At 38.1% G+C, this 23,147-nt stretch overlaps 1 protein-coding gene across 1 annotated transcript in view; it reads left to right on the top strand.

Annotated features, from left to right (window-relative positions):
- The window catches only part of arid5b (AT-rich interaction domain 5B), a 75,158-nt gene that overhangs the window by 8,449 nt on the left and 43,562 nt on the right, over window positions 1-23,147 (top strand). Inside the window, exon 3 of the mRNA XM_044213372.1 lies at window positions 1,675-1,909. Within this exon, the coding sequence (XP_044069307.1) occupies window positions 1,675-1,909 (235 nt within the window). The remainder of the gene's footprint in view (window positions 1-1,674; window positions 1,910-23,147) is intronic.

Raw genomic sequence — 23,147 nt, forward strand, 5'->3', positions numbered from 1 at the left:
CCTCTCTACATTCATACATAGTACATAAACATGTCAATATAGAGTGAATGAATGTTATTTTAATGTCAATAATATATAGGCTCTTTGAGGGGAAATGTGTACAGGCAGACAGATGCCTGGTAAACTGGTGATAACCAAGGTAAACATCACAGACCTATTCACAGTGTCTGCGTTTCTGCCTATACACATCTGTCCTCCAGATTTCCCTGTTTCTGTAATAGCTATCTTCCAGCGCACCACTCCACTCTGTTGGTAGAAAACACTTCAGCCATTAGTCCTTCAAATGGAAACACATTTAGGCATCTGTGCTTCCTTCTCTCTACATTGGACTTGTAGTTCTTTGTGTATGAGAGTTATTAAAAGGGGTTGAATCAGCCAAAAGGTTGAAGCACATACTGGAGAGAGAGAAAATCATATTGAATAAGCCAACTGAACAGACTAAAGAATGTACACAAATCCACCACAGCTTCATTCAGCTTACCTCAGTGTCAGCCATGCACATCACTGCTATAGATTTACACTTATAGTTTCCTGACAGTGTCACATTCGTTTTATTGTGTGTCAGGGAGACCACTGGCTCACAGCTTTCTCCTGTTCATTCATGACACTCTCGCTGTAACAAATTACATTTCTTTTACTCCTCTACACACACTGAAGGTGTAATCATAACCACTGAGTGTGACTTGTGATTTAAAAAGCATAAAATCTCAACATTCATGGTTAATATCAGGAGCCCGACTTCCTAAATGCTAATCAAAAAGTCCAAAACATCTACGTCCTCAGTGACATTGATTTAACTGCCGGCATAAATTCAATTCAGCAATCATCCACATCATCCATATTCATGGTGCCGTAATTTACTTATATTAATGTGCATCCACAGCCATAATGCTACTTGACGCACATACCAATTGATATCAGTTGATAAATAAGGACGTCCTGTTGTTTGTCCTGTTTCCTCTACTAGCTCTGATTCTGATTTTGATTCTGATCTTTGTCCTTATTTTAATGCTGTTTAACCAACCTTTTGACATTTACTCAAGTACTGTAATTAAGTACAAATTTGGGGTACTTGAATTTTACTTGAGTATTTCCATTTTATGCTACTTTAAACTTGAATGAAATAAGAAACAAAGGGTCAGTACTTAAATGTAAAAATTCATTGTATTTCTGTTAAAGGGGTGAATTTATGGAACAGTTGTAGTGAGGAACTGAAAATGTGTTGCACACTTTTTAAGTTTATGGACAACTATAAAAACGTATGATCAGAATGGCATGTTGGCATTAGCACAGTAGGATAAAAAATGCTCAGATTCTTCTTACTTTGACGTCAAATAGGTCGTGTTTTGAAAAAAGGGAAGGCTGTAGCTTATTAGCATCGTAGGGAGTAATTGTTATTTTTTGTTTGTTTGGTGTTTGTTTTTTCAAATTCTTTTAATACTAAATTGTTTGTGCAATTAATTACAGAGTAAAATGGTTTTCAGTTTCAATGTCAATCGTGCAGATGTGCTGTTTCTGAAATGTTTATACGTTTCTGTTCAATAAAACTGTTTCAAACAGAGCCATAAAATTGTGGCACAAATAAATGATCCATGACCGTGGCAACGTTACATTTATGCAACTGCCTTTATGTGCTTCTGATTGTAATTGGGATTCTGCCCTGCTTCCTTTCAGCACGAGGTAATTTCAGTGTCTGAGAAGGTGATTGTGCGGCTGGAGGACCTGGTGAAGTGGACTGTACCAGACTTCTCAGGATGGGCCCACTGTCTGAAGGCCGAGCCTCTCAAACCGTCGGTGCTCCGGGAGCTGGGGACCAACGGGAGGCGGGAGGCTCTCCACCGCTACCGAGAGAGCACCCTGACCAGCGGACTCAACTTCAAGGATGTCCAGAGGGAGAGGGCACAGCTAGGTGAGCGCCAGCAGAAACCTCAATTTCTTTGAGTCTTTTTTTGAGGTTATTTTGAAAGCATTTCTTTATTCCAAAAGGTTACTGCAGCGTTTCCAATTTCTCTGGGCTGCTGTGTTGAATGTTTATGTATTTGTGTCCTGTCTCCACCATAAATCAGCTTATATTGTCCTTTGGTTTGTTTAACAAGTGTTGTCTTGACTGGAGTAATTCATCAGTATGTAGTTTGTAAATCCTCCTGATATAATGAGCTGAGAATCACACTAATAGAGGCAGACTAGAGGTAATGGCAGTGTGTTTGCCAACGCATTACCATCCTACAACAGCTCTGTTTACCGAGTGTGACAACAACAAAAGCAGCATTGCAAAAAAATCACATAATTCAGCTGACAATATCTTTAAAATTGAGTCACATCAAACTGCAGTCCACAGCACCTCTGACACCTTCTTATCCCTCAGTTCAGATCATAATTGGCTATGTATCTCAGGAGCTTTAAGGATCATTGCTGTGTGCGTCTGAATGGTTGTCTGGCGTATTCATCATGTACACAATGCCATTAAGTGCCAGTGATTGTTTGATTCTTGCACTGGACTCTTGGGGTCTTACTACAGCACTACACATGAATCAGGCCCAACATAATTCTGGATGTCTCTGTGGATGAGTCATTCGATGCAAATAGGAAACTCTGGCATTTGAGCCTAATAATCAGAAAGAACATAATGTTCCCTTTGAAGCCGTTTCCCACTTATTTGCCTCTCTCTCACATGGCTGTGATGTAATGCCTATTGCTGATTATAATGGTATAATGTAGCTTAGCAAACATGCTAAAAATACCATCACAATTACAGTATGCCTTGTCAGGTTATAAGTATGTATCCTTGTGATTTAAGCCAGAATTTTATCTTTCTGATCCTCTGTTAATTCATTTTTAATAATTATGTGGAAGTGAAACTGCTATAGGCTTAAAAACATGAGCCTTTTTTGTAGAAATGGGTGGTTTATTGATGACTCTTGTTCTTTTTTCTGCTCGGGATCTTCCAGGAATGCTGTAATGCCCTTGATTACTCGCCTTTGCTTGAATCTCATATGCAAAAAGGACGAGAGGATCAATATTGGATGCTTTTGTTGTTATTCCAGTAATCAATTAATTTGATCGTGCTTGTGGGTGTGTGTGTGTGTTGCTTGAATCTATAATCAGATGTGTCAGCCTGCTTCTTAAATGATATTATGTTCCATATCATGGCTTTTTCTAAATGTGCTGTATCGTCCAGATTTTATAGATTTATCTGTTGTCCGTGTAATAACCTGACTATGACGCTATTGTTACTGAGGGGTTGTGTGTGTGAATGTGTTTGTGCGTGCATGTGTTGCTAATGAGCAGCGCTGCCGTTAATGACTCCATCAGGCTGTTTCTAAATGCACTTGTCACTCCGATGGGACACTCCGCCAGAGAATCTGCCCACTCAGCAGAACGGGCTCAGACTCTGGCATGGCACCAGAGACACACACACACGCATACACACACACATAGATGGACACATGCACACGTGCTACACACCCACAATCAGTGGTGTGCACTCACTTCATCCATTTGTTTGTTTGTTCGCTACATCTTTGGCGTGTGTCAGTTGTTGACAGTCTAACAATATGAGAGGGGCAGAGAGTTTGGGAGAGAGATCACTTATTCATTAAGGCAAACGCATGTTACTCTGAGCAGGGGTTTGCATAGAAATATGAAATATGCCACTGCAATGCTGCTGACTACCGGAATAAAATATTCATGCCACAGCAGCAGATCTGATATAAAAGTACCCTTAAAGCGTCCTGTAGCTGAATGTCTGTAATTCTGTGTAATATGTTGGCTCATTGACTAAACTGACTTTTTTATGATATAGCTGTACTCTCTTTTTGGGATTGTACATATAAACAGAATAGCCTGAGGTGGCTGCTCGCTGTATTACTTGAATGATGTATTTGCTGATTGTTATTCTCAGGCTGATCTGTAACTATGTTAGAGGAATTGGATTGTTCCCCATAACAGGATACTGCAGCAATACCACAAGCTGCACAGAAAACCATTGTGAGCTAAAGAGCAATAAAGTGTGCCATTGTTATCGAGGGAAACTGTTCTTTTTTTTTTTCCAAGTGCATGTGCTAACTTTTCCTGGCATGCTGCCAATGTGAATTAAGTGCACTGTTATGGATTTGTGTCTCACAGGCGACATATGAAAAATACTCTGAGACAAATGTGTCTCAGATAGCAGAATGTATTGTTCTTGATCTGCATTATATGGAGTATTATGACAAAGCTCTATTCTGACCTCAAAAACGCATAAAGAGTGAAACTAAAGATGCCTGCATAAAGTAATTAATTAGAGAAATAAGTGACCTTTGCTGCTGTCCTGCAGCATCGACAGCTGTGACTCTGAAACCTGTGAGGCAGAGAGATGATTAGTATCATAATTCAAATTCTAGCTTTAGCCAGGCTTTGAAATGTAGTGTTTTAATAGAGCAGATGATCTGGCATAGGAGGGCCTCGGGAATGATGCGACTTTCCTTTAAAACTAAAAGGAAAAATGATTTAATTTGCACAGTAGAAACAACTGGCATCAGTCTGTTCTTGACCTGCGTTAAGATGAGAACATTAATACTACTCTAATGTCTGTATAGTAAATATAATGCAACCACCAGCAGCTGGTTAGCTTAGCTTAGCATAAAGACTGGGGAAACAGCTAGTTTCGCAAAATCCACCTACCATCAAATCTAAAGGTCACTAATTACATTTTATATCCTGTTTGTTTAATCTCTACAAAAAGCGAAGTATAAAAAGTACATGTTGTGGTTTTACAGAGGTATTGTTGTGTACTATTTCTTCTTAACTTCTTCCTCTTGTTGTCACTGTAAGGTTGTCACAGAGCCAGGCTAGCTGTTTCCTTTTGCTCTTTTTCTTTATGCTAAGCTAAGCTAACTGGCTGCTGGGAGTAGCTTCATATTTACTGTACAGACATGAGAGGGGTATCGATCTTATCATCTAACTCTTGGGAAGACAGCAAAATGTTGAATTTTTCCTATGTAAGTATGAATTGCATACTTGCACCCCACACATAACACAAAAGACATTTAATTACATTAAACATACTGTATAAAAAAATATTCAATTGAATTACACAAGTTTCCCACATACAATATCCCAAGCCAAGAGGACTGTAATATCATATAATATTTCTACAAGTGCATAAAGAGTCATCTATTGTATTTTGCAGTCCTTACATAATCTGTAATGTAATTCACTTAATCAGGTAATGCAAACTGTCCACTCAGTTTATCTTGTATTGAAGTGAGCATTAGAGCTTCTTTTTACAGTTCAATCCACCAGGGATGGCTTGCCAGGGAAGTTTACATTCTGCCCCTCTATCTCTCCCCAGAGAACTGGCCTGATTCTTTTTTTTTTTCATTGCTGCCTGCCGAAATTGGTTTCTGGTCGTATGCTAGGAGGCCTAGTGTTGGAGAGCTGTATCGGCTGATACAGTTTGTTGGCTTGTGCTGGGAGAAACAGAGAGCTGTAGAAGGAAAATAATAAAAAATGTAAAAATAGTTCTACAGTAGGTTTACTATCTTGTCTTTCTTCAATTCAAGCCTTCAGTGCAGAAACCAAAGCGCAGAATATGAGTTGAGATGTTGTGGAGGACTATACAAGGACATAGTTTATGACTCCTGCTTTCAAAGAACAAATATGGCGTTCCTGACTCCTGCCCTCACCTATAGTATAATCAGTATGGATCAGGGCTCTTTGAGAAAACATCCTGACAGGAAAACATAACCAAGTTATTAAAAAATATACATATATACAAACATACTTGACTTTTTATATTCATTTTGTGCTGTAGCACCATAAATTGCCATAAAGTTATAAAAATTATATTATTGGGTTTATTGTTGCCTCTGACAAATATTAGTTTAAGATATTAGATGCTTTCTGCCATGCTGCATATTAAAACTGTTGTAATTCTGCCATTTGGCCCAACAAATTTATATAGTGGATCACGCAAGTCGAGGGTGCATGATGGATTAGGTATCAGAAAATGTGATCATTTTCCAGGAATATTCAGTTAGTCATGGTAATGAAGGTCAGTTATTATTATTCAAGGAAAGACATATTCATCATGCATCTCTTTGCTGTATGAAAAGCTGCAAATGGTGTGCTTTGATTGATGTTTTCCATCCAATATCTCCATTAATGTCCATTAAAGTAAAATTTGACGTGATAGATTTGAATCGAAATGCATTTTGTTGTGACTTGTATGTATAAAAAGAACGACATTAAGGATTTTTTGCCCTATTATCCATAATAACTGACCTTTATTACTGTGCATGTTGTATAATTTAAGTACATTACATTAATTTGGCAGACGCTTTTGTTCAGAGTGACTTTATTTATTTCCATACACATACATTAGGTGCAGGTTGGGGTGCAGTGTCTTGCAGAGGGATCAAACCACCAACCCTACGATAAATGGCCGACCTTCTCTACCAACTGAGCTGCAAAATTGCGATTTTCCAGCTGTGAGCAGCTCCTCAATTTCCTTTGTGCATTGTGGGACAATAGTGTACATTAACAGCACCCTCAAAAATCTATCTTTTAAATGCTAAATACTATTAATACTACTACTACTATTTTGAGTATATTTAATTTTGTTGCTTTTCCAATGTGATCACACTTTATACTCAAAACCTGCTTAGAATTAGGGTATAATCTGGAATTGGGACACACTATTACATCACCTTATGTGATCAGAGTTAAACGTACATTGATTGAGCTGGAAGGTACAGTAGGCCAGCGAGACATCGAGCGATATCACTACATTTCAAGATTCTTTACAGCTTCACTTGCTCGGGGATAGAACCACTGTATTTCCCTCTGATGCAACATGTGATCTGTATGCCAGGCTTGGCACGTATACCCGAGTTAATATCCCAACAATATTTCAGTCGGAACATTTCAATTTGATGTAGAGGGAAGATTCTGTCCCTTTTCAGAGACTGTTTAGAGCGTCACCGAATGGTTATGCGGGTAGGAACTGGTGATAAGGAAACAGACAGATACTGTCTTCTCATGGTTGATTTGTCTTGGTGACAATACAGAACAATGTTTGAGACTTTGACTCACTATCACACATGAAAATGTTTTATGTTTCGACTGCAACGTGGGAAGGAGTAAGCGGTTTCTTGGAAAAGATAAAGAGAACGTGTTGCAGTGTTTCAAGAGTAATGGTATGTTATGACTCTGACAGAGAAATAATGCAATGTTTCTGTAAGACACACCACACTGTACTCCTCCATTCAGAATATGTGGCAGATTGTGTCATTTGCACTTGTTTGCTTTCCGCCCCTCAAACATATTTGCTTCCCCTTCTGCTTTTTCCGCAGAACTAATTCTACAAAATGTCCAAAATCCCTCTTGAAGTAATTTAATGGAGTGTTTGTATTGATTATGTGCCTCTCTCTCCCCCCTCCCCTCTTTCTCCCCTCTGTGTGTGTGTGTGTGTGTGTGTGTGTGTGGGGGGTGTTATGGCAGTATCTCAGACCTGTAGGAGAGAGAATCACAAGCTGTTTTTCCTCACTGATGTGCTCATATCATTAATTCACTTCTGACTGGCCAGAAGCCAGAGAATTCTAAATCTGTAAGCAGTAAATTGTGTGCCGGGGTGGAAAAATCTATTAGATGTTTGAGCATGCCTCGAATTTGAATGGGAGAAAGAGAGAGAAAGACACACTGAAAGAAAGAGAGAGAGAGACCACCCGACACCCGAGACATATCCTGTTATGGCTCGCACCGTAATCAAATTCAGCTTCTTTGGATAGCTATATTCATTAATAATTTGTGTTATTTTATTTCTGGAATGTCACATAATGTGTTTTCCGACTTGCGTCAGGGAGGGGGCTGAAGGCTGGTGGATGGTTAAACAATGAGAATGGCCTCAGAGGAAATGAAGAGCTCCGTCTCTCCATTACAACAGTTGTGTCTCTCTTCTCTCCATTAGTCAGGTCTGGAACAACAGAGATGCTATTGATGTGACCTCTGCCAGGCTTCTTAAATAGACAGAAAGGGAGTAAGGTTCTTTCTTCCTGATAGATTTATTTTGTATTAAATTATTTTTACGATTCTTTTGTTATGAAAAGCCTTAAAATCACATGGATCAGGAGGTTTTTATCTGAGATGGTGTGTTGATTGAGGAACATTTGCTTTCTTTTCTTAAACAAATTGACTGCCAGTTCCAGTTATACTCTGACTCACACTTAAGTGTTACCAAACCAGCAGCCTTTCTGGAGAGATTTCTAAATCTCTCTTTTTCAAAATTATGCTTATTTCTTCATGGTAGTTTCATGTTTTGCCTTCAGATAGATAGATGTGGATGATTCTGTGCTGCTCAGTAGGCATTCTAGACATCACAGATTGTGCAATTAATAACTGCATATTTTATGAGCATGCCAGTCCATCTGCTTTATGAATGCATGTAAAACTGTCCTCTTCTGGAAGCCCTGTTGTGCATATCAAAAGGACTTCAAGTTCAAATCAATATCAAGAAAAACACACAGGAGTACATAGCATTGTGAAAAGAACATGAACAGTGGTGGAATGTGCAGATTTGAGGTACTTGTAGCATTTTATGCTACTTCATATTTCTACTTCACTGCAATTCTGAAAGAAATATTGAACTTTTTACTCCACCTTTATTTGACAGTTTTAGTTACTTCACAGATTAAAATTTTAAATACGAAACACATATATCAAATATGATGCATTTTTACATATTAAACTACCCAACAGTATTAGTGTAAATTAGCTCCACTTCAACCAGCTACAACAGTAAAATGCTACTTAAACATTAATACATCAGTATTACTTACTTTTCATTGTGATACTTTAAGTACATTTTGCTTATAATACTTTTTCCACCATGAATATGAACAGCATGGGCTGAACAATTTCTGATAAAGGCACATGAACATGATTCAGATTATTGCATTATCTTGGACAAGTGAATCTAGAAAGTGGAGAAACATTTCATTTGATTCTGACGTCAAAAAATAAACAAAAGATTTACTAAGTGACTGGTCACAGGGTGATTTTCTCTTGTTGTACATTTCATTCTGATGATCCAGTTTAATGTGAGTGCAAAAGATCCAGTTCTAGCTCTTAGAGCTTAAATCATGGCTCACTTTTGTCAAGCTTTGTGGTTTCATGATTTAATAAGACTGAACAGTGCACGTTGATAATAATAACTTGAATTCTACAGAGGGTGCGTGAACAAATTATCCCTCACATTAAATACCCATTAAATTCTACCTTAGCATTACATTGTTGGAAAAACACTTTCATTCAGACCTGTGCCAAGGTAAAAAATAGCTCTCGCCGCTGATTGCAGATCAGTTTCTCAATATCCACTTAATATCTGTCATAATCTGTAAGGCAGAACTGATGCAAGAGGGTCACAGAGCCAGACTGCAGGATACATACTGTAGTACACAGTATGGAAGATAGACTTCTAGGCTTGTGGGAATAACATAGTGTTCATTTCACAGCACAGAGGTAGTGCATTATACCCGCATTGAAAGGTAATTGCAATGGGGGGCTTTGATAGATTCCAGGCCTTTGGTGGGAGCAGTGTGTGTGTGTGTGTGTGTGTGCTGCATGCTCACAGATACTTGCTTGGGTACATAACTGCTCTTAATGCTTTTATTAAGCCAAAGAAATACAAATGACGTAATTTGTATTTGTAAAATATCTCGGTGCAGATGGTGTAATGTATTTTGGTTTCTTTGATATACTGACTGCCAGAGGAGTTGGAAGGAGCGCCTTGGCTGCAAACAATAGATCATTGATGCCTCTCTGTCCTCTTTCTCAACCTGTCAGTCCATTTCCTTGTTATGTACTGGCCTGAGGAGCACTTGGCAAAATGAGAGGCATTGAGCCAGTCTTGTTTTTTCCCCTGATTTTCCCCTCAGCCATAACTCAGAGAAAGCTGTTGTTTCATTCGACATGTCACGGGATAATATCTAAAGTTAACAATAGCCTAGTCACAGAATCACTATGTTCCAGTGTACTAGGTGCATCTTTAATTTATCTTGCTAAAGATAATTATTGAATGTGAGAAATAACAGCTGTGTAGATGGAGGGCTGCACACAGATAAACCTGATATTTCAGCATCAGTTTTCATGAGGAGCAAATTGATTCCAGTATCTTTTTTGATCATTTATAGCAGCTGTCTTATGACACACACTTTGCCAATAATCTCTATGATTCATATTGTTGTCATTTCATGTCTCTTCTCACTGTGTTATCATACTGTATACAAAATACATAACAGTCCGTGGATGGGTTTCACAAAATAAACACAAAGTAGCACATAAAATCTCCCACTGTCATGTTCAACTCATGCTGGACTTGTTTCATTGCATGTGGTTGTAAAAAAAAACAACAGCAATATTACAGCAAGAAATAAAAAGCATTTTTTTGGCATGAGTGACCAGTGAACTTGTTATCAGACCTAGTAGATATTCTCTGTTGAAGTTCTTTCCTGTGCAATGTGAGACAAGCAGCTACAAAAACTGTAAGAGCTGCATTACAGTGATTAAAGCTCTGTTGGTAAAGCGGAGGTTTGCCACATCAGAGGTCATGTTCTGTAATCTGGAATGAATGAGTTTAAAGCCAAGCTGGTAGCAGTTTATCAGAAATTACCTGCTTGTTTAGCCAGATACTGTGTATGTCACATGAGTAACACAACAGTCTTGTGAAAACAGTTTGTGCAGGGCTGAGCTGGGGAACTTCAAACAGAGATCATTAGGGTTTGTGGAGGGAAAACAATTGTTAGTGTTTGTTGTTTTCTTTTTTGTGGTGCTGTTAGAATATGCAATCACAACTAATTGCACACCAAAATATGCAAGAGAAAATCCTACAGTTTTCATTTCTGGGATTTGCTTTTGTATCTTCAATATGCTTTATACCAATGACAGCACATAAACAAGAAATCTGAACAGATGGCACTGGTTTTTAATGACATATTGCTATCTGTAAAGTCTCCCTCTAAGCCACAGACTAAAACGTCTCCCCTTGGGGAGCGCACCGCTCTAGTTGTTATCATCCACTGCTAATGTCACTCTTTTCTTTGCCACATTGTCAAGTCCTCCAGCTAAATAAATGCAATATAAACTGAGTATTGTGCTGGATGTAATTATTGAAAAGGGTTCCAGTTGGCTTAACTCAATGGGCTGTTTATTTAAAGCCTTCCTCCTCCATACAGATCTGATGATAGAGAGAGAGGGAGAAAGAGAGGTTCTTATATAATGACAGGAATTCACAATGGAGCCATGTTGAATGACAACCCCCCCCCAAACATCTCCAACAAACACTCCCCCCCTTATCTTTCTCATTACAGTTTTACCATTGGGAAGCATGCCTGTCCCAAATAGCCTCTAGTATTATTCCTTTTTCCCCCTCCTGCTCTTTTTTTGCTTCATTCTTGTACTGAAAACATATTAAATCATGTTTCCTTTTACACAGTATACGCCCTGAGAAATAAGTCTGAGTTGATAATGAGGGGCCCTTTGAGGAAATACACACGGCAACTTTGATCTAGAATGGCATGTAATTCCTTGCCTGACCCAATTCCCAATCTCTTGATAAGATGTTTTTTTTCTCTCCCTCTCCCTCCTTTGCGCTAACCTTCTCACAGAACTCACTAAAATGGGAACTTGCTGTCCCATTAAAGATACATTTAAAGCCAAACATGTCATCCATTTCATTTTGCAGGAGAGAGGATATGTGAGTTTGGAAATGCTGTCTACTACAGGCTTAGCCGAGGAAACTCTCTATGTATCCCTCTTTCTCTCTGTCGGTGACAACCTCTGAGATCTCTGATCACAGCTGCTCAATTGAGTTTGTGTCGGACAGAGCTACGTGACAAATGAGAGTGGCCGTCATAGTAGATAGAGTATCATCACCTGGGTGTAAAAGCTTTTAGTCTCGTTTGAGGAGAGGGAAATAGACATGGAGAGGGGTTTCACTTGTTTGTATAGTCAAAAGGCAGCTGTATTTCTGCAACCAAAGATAGTTGATTAAATTTGTTCCCTGTGGTATTTGCACATTTTGGGTTCTTGCAGAGCAGCTTGTTTTTACTCTCAGAATTGGCTGCGACATAAGTGGATTGACCCCCAAAACCCAGCAGTAGTCTTTCATTAGTCTGGATGCAGCCGGGGACCAGACAACGAACAGTGTTTAGGGCCAATCCATCACTGCACAAAAGGGGATCAACATGGCACAAACTTGTCTTCCTCATCTTAAGTGACAACGTGGCCTCTGACCTTGTAGTAATCATGGTTTCAACTTCTCTTCCTCATGACTCTGATAATGCTGAGGGGCCAAGCTACTATAATTTCATCTGCGACTCAAAAGAGGCCCTTTGGAGCTTTCTCATAGCTCATTTGTTACGAGGTCCATGTTGTTTTTTGATAGTCAAAAGAACCAATTTGGGTTTTTGACAAGGAGCCCCTCTGAATAATTCCTTCATGTATTACAGGACCTATTAAATGCAAACTTTTCAATCTGGCAATCGATAAGGCAGGCAGCTTTCCCTGGCCCCGTGCCAGACACATTAGGGCTGCGAGCGATGGTTGCTAGGGAGCTGAGCCTGCTCAGGGGAAAGAATGTTTAATGTAATAGAATCACATAAATCAACTGGAGGAAAGTACTCGTGTTGTTTCTTCTCTCTCTCTCTCTCTCTCTCTCTCTCTCTCTCTCTCTCTCTCTCTCTCTCTCTCTCTCTGTTTAACTGAAAACATTTAATATGGGTGTGTGTGTTTTTGAAAATGTGGTATAGCCATTTTTTTTCCCTCCCCACTCTGTCAACCGCAAGAACATCTGGGATGGAATTAAGCTGAGGGAAGTTGAATTTTCTCTGTGTTTATGTGTGTGTACAGTTCTTATGAGTGTGACTACCATTGTGTGTGTGTGTGTGTGTGTGTGTGTGTGTGTGTGTGTGTGTGTGCACGCTTGTTTTTGTATGCATAGCTGTGTGTCCTCAACCCTTGTGCCGCACACTTGAATAAATTGAGGTGAAAATTATATAAATGTTTCTTCTTTTTTTTTCTCTTTGTCACAGGCCACTGCCCCACCCTGGTGAAATGAATGAGGCACTTTAGTACTTTACTATAATTAAGAACAGGAGCCAGCATGCATGGAGGGCTCTCTTTCTCTCTCTTTCTATGTATTACTCTCTCTGTGTGTTACTCTCCCTCTCTCAGCCCTCTGTACAGTTTCAATAGAACATTTCCTCTGGGTGTTAGTGCCCTTTTGTGGGAATATGATTATCTTAGAAGAATTAGCGCACAGACATGGTCGGTGAATGTAAAAGCCAGATATCTCTGAAAGTCATACTCCACCCATTTTATCTGATAACTCAGAATCTTTTTAATATCAGGTATACAAGCTTGTCCATGACGGAGTGCAGCAGATGTGATCATTGAATTCTCTGATTTACCTCCATAGAAACTTCTCAAACCAGTCCTGCATCTTAAACCACTTCTCCACTGTCCATTTGTAAGCTCAGTGTGTTCCAAATACTCATATTTTCACCAAGATACAGCTACATACACTGCTAGTGTCCCATTCTTCTGACAAACCAGCCTCCAGCTTGTTTGTAGGTCGGAAACTCTTATACTCCTCCTGGGCTTGTCACTTAAGCAGTTACTCTCTCACTAAACAAAACACCAGACTCAAGACAGCCATGCTTGACAGAGTTGTGTGTTAAAATTTAAATATATTGTTGAAAGTATGAATGTAATAGTGTTGTTATTGTAACAAAATACTGTTGTTTAAATTAATGATTTAAAGAAAATTGTAATTAAAATGTTTTTGTTTAAACCATTAGGCCCTGTTAATTGATTGTTTTGACGGCTTAGTGGCAGCTGAACAATCTGTGAGCACAACACTAACATATTATCACTTAATAAAGTTGATTTGTCGAATATGCTAGCAAACAATTGCATCTTTACACATCCAGCAGACACAGAGCAACATTAGTATTCTTTTGGAGTTTCCGGGGACCTGACAAATGTCATTTTAATACTCATTCCTCTTTTAGCTCTGTTTTTGGTACCCACCAAATCCTGAGAAATATATCTGACTCTTTAGCTGCTACATGCTCCAATATGTTCACTGTCTTCCATTTGGTGCTGAGCAGGTAGCATACGGTGGGTCTTCAGGGTTTTTTCCACTGAAAACAGCTTCTTGCTCCTGCTGAAAACAACACTGATGACAGAAAGTGAATCAAAACTGTGAAAAAGTGAAGTTGTGGACTGTAAAACCAAAGCAATACGTTGAAAGATGCTGAAACCTTCCATAGATCTGAGGGGAAATGCAGAGTCAGTTGATAATTTGTTCATCAGTACAAATGACCCGTATCATATTACACATAGTCATTTAATCCATTGTTAATATAGGCCTACTGTAAAAATATTAGTCATTACTCATCATCATTTTATATGTGAAATTTGCCTACATTTGGCACATCATGATATATCGACAAAGGAAAAAAGCTTCTTAACAAGATAAGACTTTATTGATCTCAGGGGTAGATTTGCTAAAATAATAATAATATCATGATATTGATTTCAGCCATATTGCTTAGCCCCATTTGATCCTCAAAGATATATTTTAGGTGGAGTATCCGTGGTGTGTTTGTGTGTGAGAGCACAGCTTGCAGCTGGTATGATGAGCAGGGGAAAGGCAAGTCAGCGTCTGTGACTGATGTGATGTTGATGACGGACAGCCACTGAGTAATTTGCTAACGCAATATGTTACTCAATGCAGAGCCACTCAATACATTTGAAATAGTATTCCAGTTCTACTCCTTTTGAACAAAATAAGTGTTAATGACACATTGGGTGATGGCTTTGCTTTGTTTTACTCCAATACAGTGATTTATCGATGCCGTATCCGACACGTAATTAATGTGGTTTTGTTTACAGTACAGACTAGCTTGTAATTAGCAAAATGTTCTAGCACATTTTGTTTTATCCATGATAGTGTAGTCATTCACAGATTGAACAAGCGATGAATCATGCAAATTAATTTATTCCATTGTTTCATGTAATTCTCTCTTCGTAGGAAACACAAGGTTGCGGCTAGTGAAAATTTGATGCCTCCTCCCCACGCATCATTTCCATTCGGTGTCATTGGCAGATGCTGTTCCCTCTTTATTTGGTCAGGTTTCAATAACATGAAACTAATAGCCAGATCGGGCTCCTGCTGCTGCTTATATGGCCCCCTCTCAGTGTCATGTCCCCTCATTGAGAAGCGAGAGAGAGAGAGAGAGAGAGAGAGAGAGAGAGAGAGAGAAGGTGGATAAATCAGAGAGATGTGTTATATATTATGAGAAGAGGCTAAATGGAAACAGGGCAACCTTGGAGATCAATACAGAGCACGGAGCAGAGAGCCTGCAGGATAGAGTGAGAATACCAAACAAGAACCTTCTCCTCTCTCCTTTTCCCTCTTTCTTTCTCTTCTCTCCCTCTTTTCTTCACCAATGTATTACTTTCTGCCTATTTTTAAAGCTTTTAGACTTGTTTTGGTGCTTAAAAAAAGCTAAATAAACCCCCCATCAAATATGAAAGTGACATTATTGGCTCTGGGTTATATGCCTTGCCATTTCTCGCCAACCCCACAAAAACAGCAGGGGGATCCAGTAAATTCCTTGGCCGAGCAGATAATGTGGAAATGTTGACAACAGCAAATTTGAGCCGAGTGAGTGATTTAAGGACTACAGCGGGTGACAGGGAGCATGAGAGTAATGGTTTTCAGCTTTTTCCTGCTCGTCTGTGACAAGAGAAATGAGCACACTTGCCTAAAGATCTTGTCAGAGCTTGTGGGCAGTTTGAATATTTTTAAGCTTGGTTGAATGTAAATGACACAGTTTACATGAGTCACATTTGGGTTTTAATTAGCCAGCGCAGATCTGCTTTTAACTGTCAGCAGACCTCATATTACGACGTTTTATTATACGTTTTATTCCTAACTTGCAAAGCCGCTACAGAAATTCTCCAATAAAAGCAGAGGATCTCAGAGATGCTGCAGTAGATCACCCTTTTTATTTTTCTGGTTTGAAATTCAATGATATCAATGATGTTTCATCTAACATTGCAGTAGCTATTCATCCAGCGGAGCAGCTGCTTCAACCCAAACTAATGAGTTTCATGTTGTATGCGGCATTTCTGAGATTTTGATTACGACAAGTAATTTATCATGCTTGTTACGGAAGAGAAGCAGAAATTTTTACTTTCGTGTAATTACACAAAATATTCTTTAATTCTTTCTGGTATAATGCACTGTCAGAGCTTGTTCCCATCATATTATTCCTGTTTCTCTCATATACAGTGTGGCTGCATTACAGTCTCCTCTTTTCCCTTTTTTACTAAGCGTTTTTCCTCAAAGGAAGAGCTGGCTCTCTGGAATATTTCCCCCACAAATATCAAATCCATCCTGTGTTGTTAAATGTAATTTTGTCATATTTATGAACCAAATATTGTGCACATATATTACAGCATGTTGCTTTTACTATGTTGGAGTAGATTGAGTTCTGTATTTTACTGTGCAGAGTGTCTCATGACAGCTACTGTAGCTAATGACTTCACCAGTCTGCTGTGGACTGCAGCAGTGTTGCTTACAGTGTAGTGTGATACTGCAATATTTGTTTTTTAAAGGACTATATTGTTACTTTTGCATATTTTAGCACATTAACTATAAATCCCCTGTACTTGACATCACAAATATTTTCCTAAACGTGCTACACTAACAAGATTTTAGATGTACTCTCCTCTTTTGTTTTCATTCAGGGCTGCAACTAACAATAATTTTCATGATGGATTATTCTGTTGATTATTTTTATGAAGTCGAACAATCGTTTCAGTAACTTTATGAAATCTCACAAAATACTGTAAAATGCCCTTCACGATTTCGACCTCAAGTCAATTTGCCTGTTTTGTCTGACCAAAATGCAAAGATATTCAACTGATATTTGAGATATTCAATTATGAGAAAGCAGCATATCCTCACGTTTGAGTGGCAAGTATTTAAATATGCAATTTTTGCTGAATGAGTCACTTAAACAATTAATCATCAAAATTGTTGACAGTTAATTTTCTGTCTAATTGATTAATCTAGTTGTTTCAGCACTAGTTTCATTTCATGTCAGTACAGAAAGAAAATCAACTTGCAAAGACATAAAACCTGCTATTGTTGATATGCATTTGCGAGTGAATTGTCTGATTTGAAGTGCGATGATGGGAAATTCAGTGTCCAAGATGTCTAAGAAAAAAAGAGTCAGCTGCTAAAAGCATCTCATTCATGAGTAATTTTGAGAGGAAGACAGACAGGAAGCAGACACAGATGTTGCAAAAAGGATGATATGAATTTCATCGTGTTTTGCATTAAAAAGTTGTTGTTTGGCACACGACTCAAATTTCCTTGTTTTCTTAAACACAACATCAAAGAGGGAATTTCACTTATTCTCTGTAATAGATTACCAAATGTATTATTAGCAACTTGAAAGGCAAGTTGATTTTTGTACTGTTGTGAATAGAAAACAATGGATGCCTGGAAGACAGGAAATCAATACAATCAATCGAGCGGTACAAAGGAAATACTACAGCTCCGAAAAAGAAGTCTTTGACTTTTTTTCTGCCGTACAGTTTTTTAATTTCACATCTTCAAATCAGTATAAGTATAAAAACAAAAGCACTGCACTGTAACTACTCCTTTTTTCCACTGTTAGCACTTTGCTCTGCTTGTGAAGTTTAGATTAAAAGAGGTGCTGGAAGAATAATATTGCTGAACCTGAGTGACAGATGTTTGTGTACTTTTGTTTTCAGAAAATCAACAGATACAGCTTTCATTGAGTTCAGTTTCCTTTCATTTGTGTGGCATCTGTATTATCCCTTGGGTCAGGATTCATAACAAAGTACAAATCCTACAAAGCCACACCAGTATCATACTGTTTGATTCACTGTACAGTTTCTTTGGTCAAAGCAATACCTGTAGTACATACCTGTACACTAGTATGTTTCTAAGAGTAAAGAAAGAAAGCACTGCAGTGTAAATTTTTAAGGTATTCCAGGCCACAAATGAGTTTTGCAGACCGTCCATTTTATATAATTGTCTTCCCAACATCAGGGGGTGGATGGCTCAAATCTTAAGTTGAAACATACATTTTAATCATTGGTCCTGACCCTGTTTGCACAAGCAGTTCAATAATTTCTGGGCTCTTGCTGTAGTCATGTAATATCTGTGTCTGAAAATTTACAAATTTGATTCCTGTTTGCATTTCAATTTGCATATTACAAAACTGGTTCAGTCATGCTTCTTTTATTCTCAGAAATGTTAGTAAGATCAGCCCCATCCTGCTATCTCAAGACAGTGAAATGTATCCATGCCTTTGTCACATCCTGGTTACATTATTGAAATGCAATTTTTACTTGAGTAAGTGAGTCATCTATGAAGCGTCTACAGCTTGAACAAAGTTCTTCTGCCAGACTCCTAAATAAGACTAGACGTATGCTAATATAACTCCACACACCACTCACTGATTTTAAAATTACTTTTATCACTTTTTAGGCCTGGCATGGCAGAGCTCCAGTCTACAGTACTTTACTGTAGGCGTCTTTAACTAGCTACTACTACTACTACTACTACTACTACTACTGCTATTCTAACAACATTAATAAGTTATTAGTAGAAGCTGTAAAAACAAGCCATAACAAAACATAACAAAAGGTCTTCTGTCTGTCTGACTAAGCACAAATTAAATGGAGAACAAGCATTTCTATTTATGGCTCCCAGACTATGCACCAGTTTACTATAATGCCAGAAATCTGTCAGTGCTTTTAAGTGACAGTTGAAAACTCACCTGTATAGAGATTGTTCACTTTCTTAATCTGTTTTCTCTTGTAGTGCTCTGATTATTTTTTATATATGTATCTATTCTTATTTTCCCCCTTTTGTTCAGTTGATTGTAAACTATTGTTTTGGGAATTTAAGACAATACAAGCGAAATACAAATTAAGGCAGTAATTTAGCATTGCACAAAGTTCAAGGCTCAAACTCCAAAAACACTGGATCCTACAATTCCCAGAATGCAAAGTGATAGTTTCTTTCATTAGGCCTCTCACGGCTCATAAATCCCCATGTCTTTTGCCCCCAGTTTGTATCACAGGCTTTCTGTTATAAATTTGCGGTGTGCAAGCCCAACCCTGATGACATCACTATGACATGATCAGGTTTTTTTTCAGAGTTTGGAAAGCACCTCCAAAGCTGCAGAAGACTTTATATATCTGTTTTCACAGGCTGAGTAATACTCCACAAGTTGATGTGTAAAATTAGTGGAGTGCCCCTTTAAGTGTAATACATTTGTACAGAGCATCAAATGTATAATACTAAATATTGTACTGAACTATTAGTATACTTTATCAGTTTACTGTATATTGTGTTGTGTTAGAGTTTATTGAGTGCTGCACTGACTGAGTGTTTATAACGTCAGCTGTCCTGTAGAGCAGTTATGACCCTGACACTATTGTAGTTTATGAGGTCAGGAGCTTTACAACGTGTTCTGAAAATAATCTGCCACACCACAGCTGTTTGATCAACACACTATACTACCACCAGGAGAGGACTGACAGACAGACAGAGAAAATAGAAAAGAGATCCAGAGAGAGAGAGAGAAACAAATTGCATAATGTTCTCACATAATGTCTTCCAGCTCTCCAGTGATACAGCCACAGCCCCAACCAATTAAAAAGCTTACATAAAGATAAGGACGTCCTTTATTTTGAATGGTCGGGCTGTAAGAACAAAAGGAATTTTTAAACTGTACGCACACTCAATGTACATAACACACACACCGACATGCATACTTTACAACGCCTTTGTACAGTTATTAATGCCCTGCAGCTCTCTCTCCAAATTGAATCTAATCAAGTGAAATGCTGTGAGGGTCCTCGGGAGAAAGCGCAGGTCTGATGGTGACCGCTTACAATAAAATCATTTGACATTTGGAAACAAAGCCTGCTCTACCTCTGAGCTGTAACTGTGTACGACAATTGCCGCAATCTTTGATGAATGTGTGTGTCTGCAGTGTGATATGCATGTGCATGTATGCAGGAATATGTGTGTTTATACATCTGTGAGCTTTGTGGCAACTACCTCCGCATAGGCTGTCTGTGTGTGCACGTGTGTGTGTGGGTGTGTGTGTGGGTGTGTGCTGAATAGTTATAATAATTTCTTTGTGGTCGTCATATTGGAGTACAGTGGAACTAATTACGTTTATTGTCAGGAATGCAGCTGCTGTAAATGTGTTATGAACGGTGTCCTTACTGCCCTGTTTCTGCTGCACATTTCAATGATGCTATCAGCCTCCAGCTTGATAAAATGACACCAAAAAGGGAAAAATGCATTTTTGAAACTGCCTGTTTTGTCTTTAGGAAGGCAAGGTGAAAAGCTTGCTAGTTAGCCACCCTTGAAATATTAACTTACCAGCAGAAATTCCCATGAATGTCATGTCCAAGGGCTTTGTAAAAGCAGACAGGACAGTGAATAATTCATGTAAAAATTGTGTTTCAAACTGCCTGGCTCTGCTTCATCAACTGTTGAACCGTGGAGTTGGCTTTGTAAGCTAGAAAAATATTAGCACTCTACTTTCAAACAACACTCTTTAAGCGCAAGTGAGCATAATTTGTCTGTGTATTATGATTTGGCCAATTTCAAGTCATTGTGCTGTACTCTACTGTGACCTCTGCCGAGGTCATGTGTCATTTTATTATCATATAATCACCATTGAAGATTAGAAACATGTTATGATCAGATTCTCAGGTAAACCCTTGGGAGCTTTGGACCAGAGACACCATATTTTATCATACTGTATATTGTCATATAAAGTCACCTCATATTCATTTATCATATTATATTAGAAATAAAAAAATTTGTCAATTAATCAATTAGTCGATCAACAGAAAATGAATCGGCAACTATTTTTATAATTGCTTAACCTTGTGAGTTATTTTTTAAGCAAAAAAGCAGAAACATTTAGTGGTTTCAGCTTTTAAAATGTGAATATTTGCAGGTCTTCTATGATATTAAACTGAACACTTTTGGGTTTTGGACTGTTGGTCAGACGAAACAAGGCATTTAAATATGTCTACTTGAGCTCTGGGAAATTGTAATGGACTTGTTTTACTATTTTCTAATATTTTATGGACTAAATGATTAATCAATCAAGAAAATAATTGACAGACTAATTTAGATGAAAATAACCTTAAGTTGCAGGGCTACATTATATTATATAAAATATCTCTTTGTGTATGATGTTATATGTCAGGTCAAGTCATAATGCATAATGCCAATACTTCAGATAATTTCCTTTCAGTGTTTATGATGGGTAAGATTTAGGCCTGTTTTATGGCGAGAGCATTAAACATTAAACGCAGACAAAACTAATCAGATTTAGGAGCACATAGAGCTCCTGCAAAGTAATCCAAGGCCCGATATCATCTTTAAAAAATGTGAAATGTCTCTTCTACACATTCAAATTGGCTCATTAAATTATTTCTCTCCTAAAGTGCCTTATTTATCCAGTTGCATCTCCTGCTGCATAAAAAATAATAGTTGAGCATGTAATTAGTTATAGATTATTATATTTCTGTTATGTGGGTGGCAGGAGATGTTCTGTTGTAATTAAGCAGGACTGCATGAAAATGTCATTTTAATCACCATCAGTAACCTGTAGCCTTAACTGCTAATGCTTTGTTATTTGCATAACATCCACATATAGAAGATATACTGTAAGAGAGTAGAGTTTTTAACTGTAAGAAGCAAAATAAAGAGGCTACATTTGATAAAATGTCTGCTGGTTCAGTTTGTGTGTTAGAGGCAAGTATTATGCAGGGGAAAATATCATGAACAGATATTGTTAATAAATACAAGACAAACATTCCAGAGCACTTAGTTTATCATATCAAGTCCTATAGAAATACAGGTATACATCTATATACTGTATATCTGGTAGGTTTTAGTGAATTTAGAGCCACCTTAACATATTTGAATTCTGTTCTCTAATTTCTGACATCACTATAGTTTAAAAATGTTCCTGTAGTGACTTGTGATATTCCTCTGACACTCAGCATTGTATTTGTATGACTTTATCTTCTAAGCAGATTTAGCTGTACGCTCTTAGTCTTCTTCTTACATGGTCTTGTCATGGTATAACAGTTTGATTTTATCTGTTTGATTTTTATTGTCTATCAACATATTTCCTGGCTTTGATGGCAGTTTATTGTGTCAACTCAGTCTGTACTTCCTGTCCAGAGGATCTCCACATAACAGAAGAGATTTCTTTGGCAGTTAGTTGTCGCAGGTGATTATGCATTAGTCACACACACACCATCAGTGGAATATTAATTACAAACCCACATGAGAAACATAACACCTAAGGTGGTGGTAAAGTCTGGCTCTAATGGGAGGTTTCACTACCACCTGAGTAAAACAGTGAGCTTTGCTATCAACCAACTGTACCCGATTACTACTATCAAACTAGTGGCTGTAGATCTTAAAGCAAGACTGAAAACCGTAATGTGCACTCATGCATTTACGTGTGTTTGTTTTTCTCATAAATTATTATGTATTTGATTTTTCCAGAAGGATTAATACATTTACTAGACTAGATTCAAACATTTAGATGGTTGAAGAATAACAAGGTCAGCAGTCAGGAAGACATCCCAATTACCCAGACCATGAATGGCCACAGACACATGCATGTAAGCAAACACCCATTCACGCTTACCTTGTCTCAATTGCTCCGAAGACTTTCCACCTCGAACTTGCTTGTTAAAAAACCTTGTCAAAGTAGCGAGCATGTAGAGTTGTTTTTGACATTCCTCTTGTCACCCCAACAGCGATGCATATCATGCATTTCAAACATGCAGCTCAACAACATAACATGTTTGCACAGTAAACATAAAAGGGTTTTGTGCCAGTTTGGTGAAATGTATTATTACTACAATCCTTGTAGACGAAGAAGAAGAAGAAGTTTTCATGAAAACTATTCAGTCACAATGAAACAGCAACATTAGAGCAGGTTGCTTCCTTAATGTGATGCATTTCCTGAAACAGACAGAAAGATCAGGTAGCAAGAGAGATG

Source organism: Siniperca chuatsi, linkage group LG11, assembly GCF_020085105.1.
Source record: "Siniperca chuatsi isolate FFG_IHB_CAS linkage group LG11, ASM2008510v1, whole genome shotgun sequence".
NCBI lineage: Eukaryota > Metazoa > Chordata > Actinopteri > Centrarchiformes > Sinipercidae > Siniperca > Siniperca chuatsi.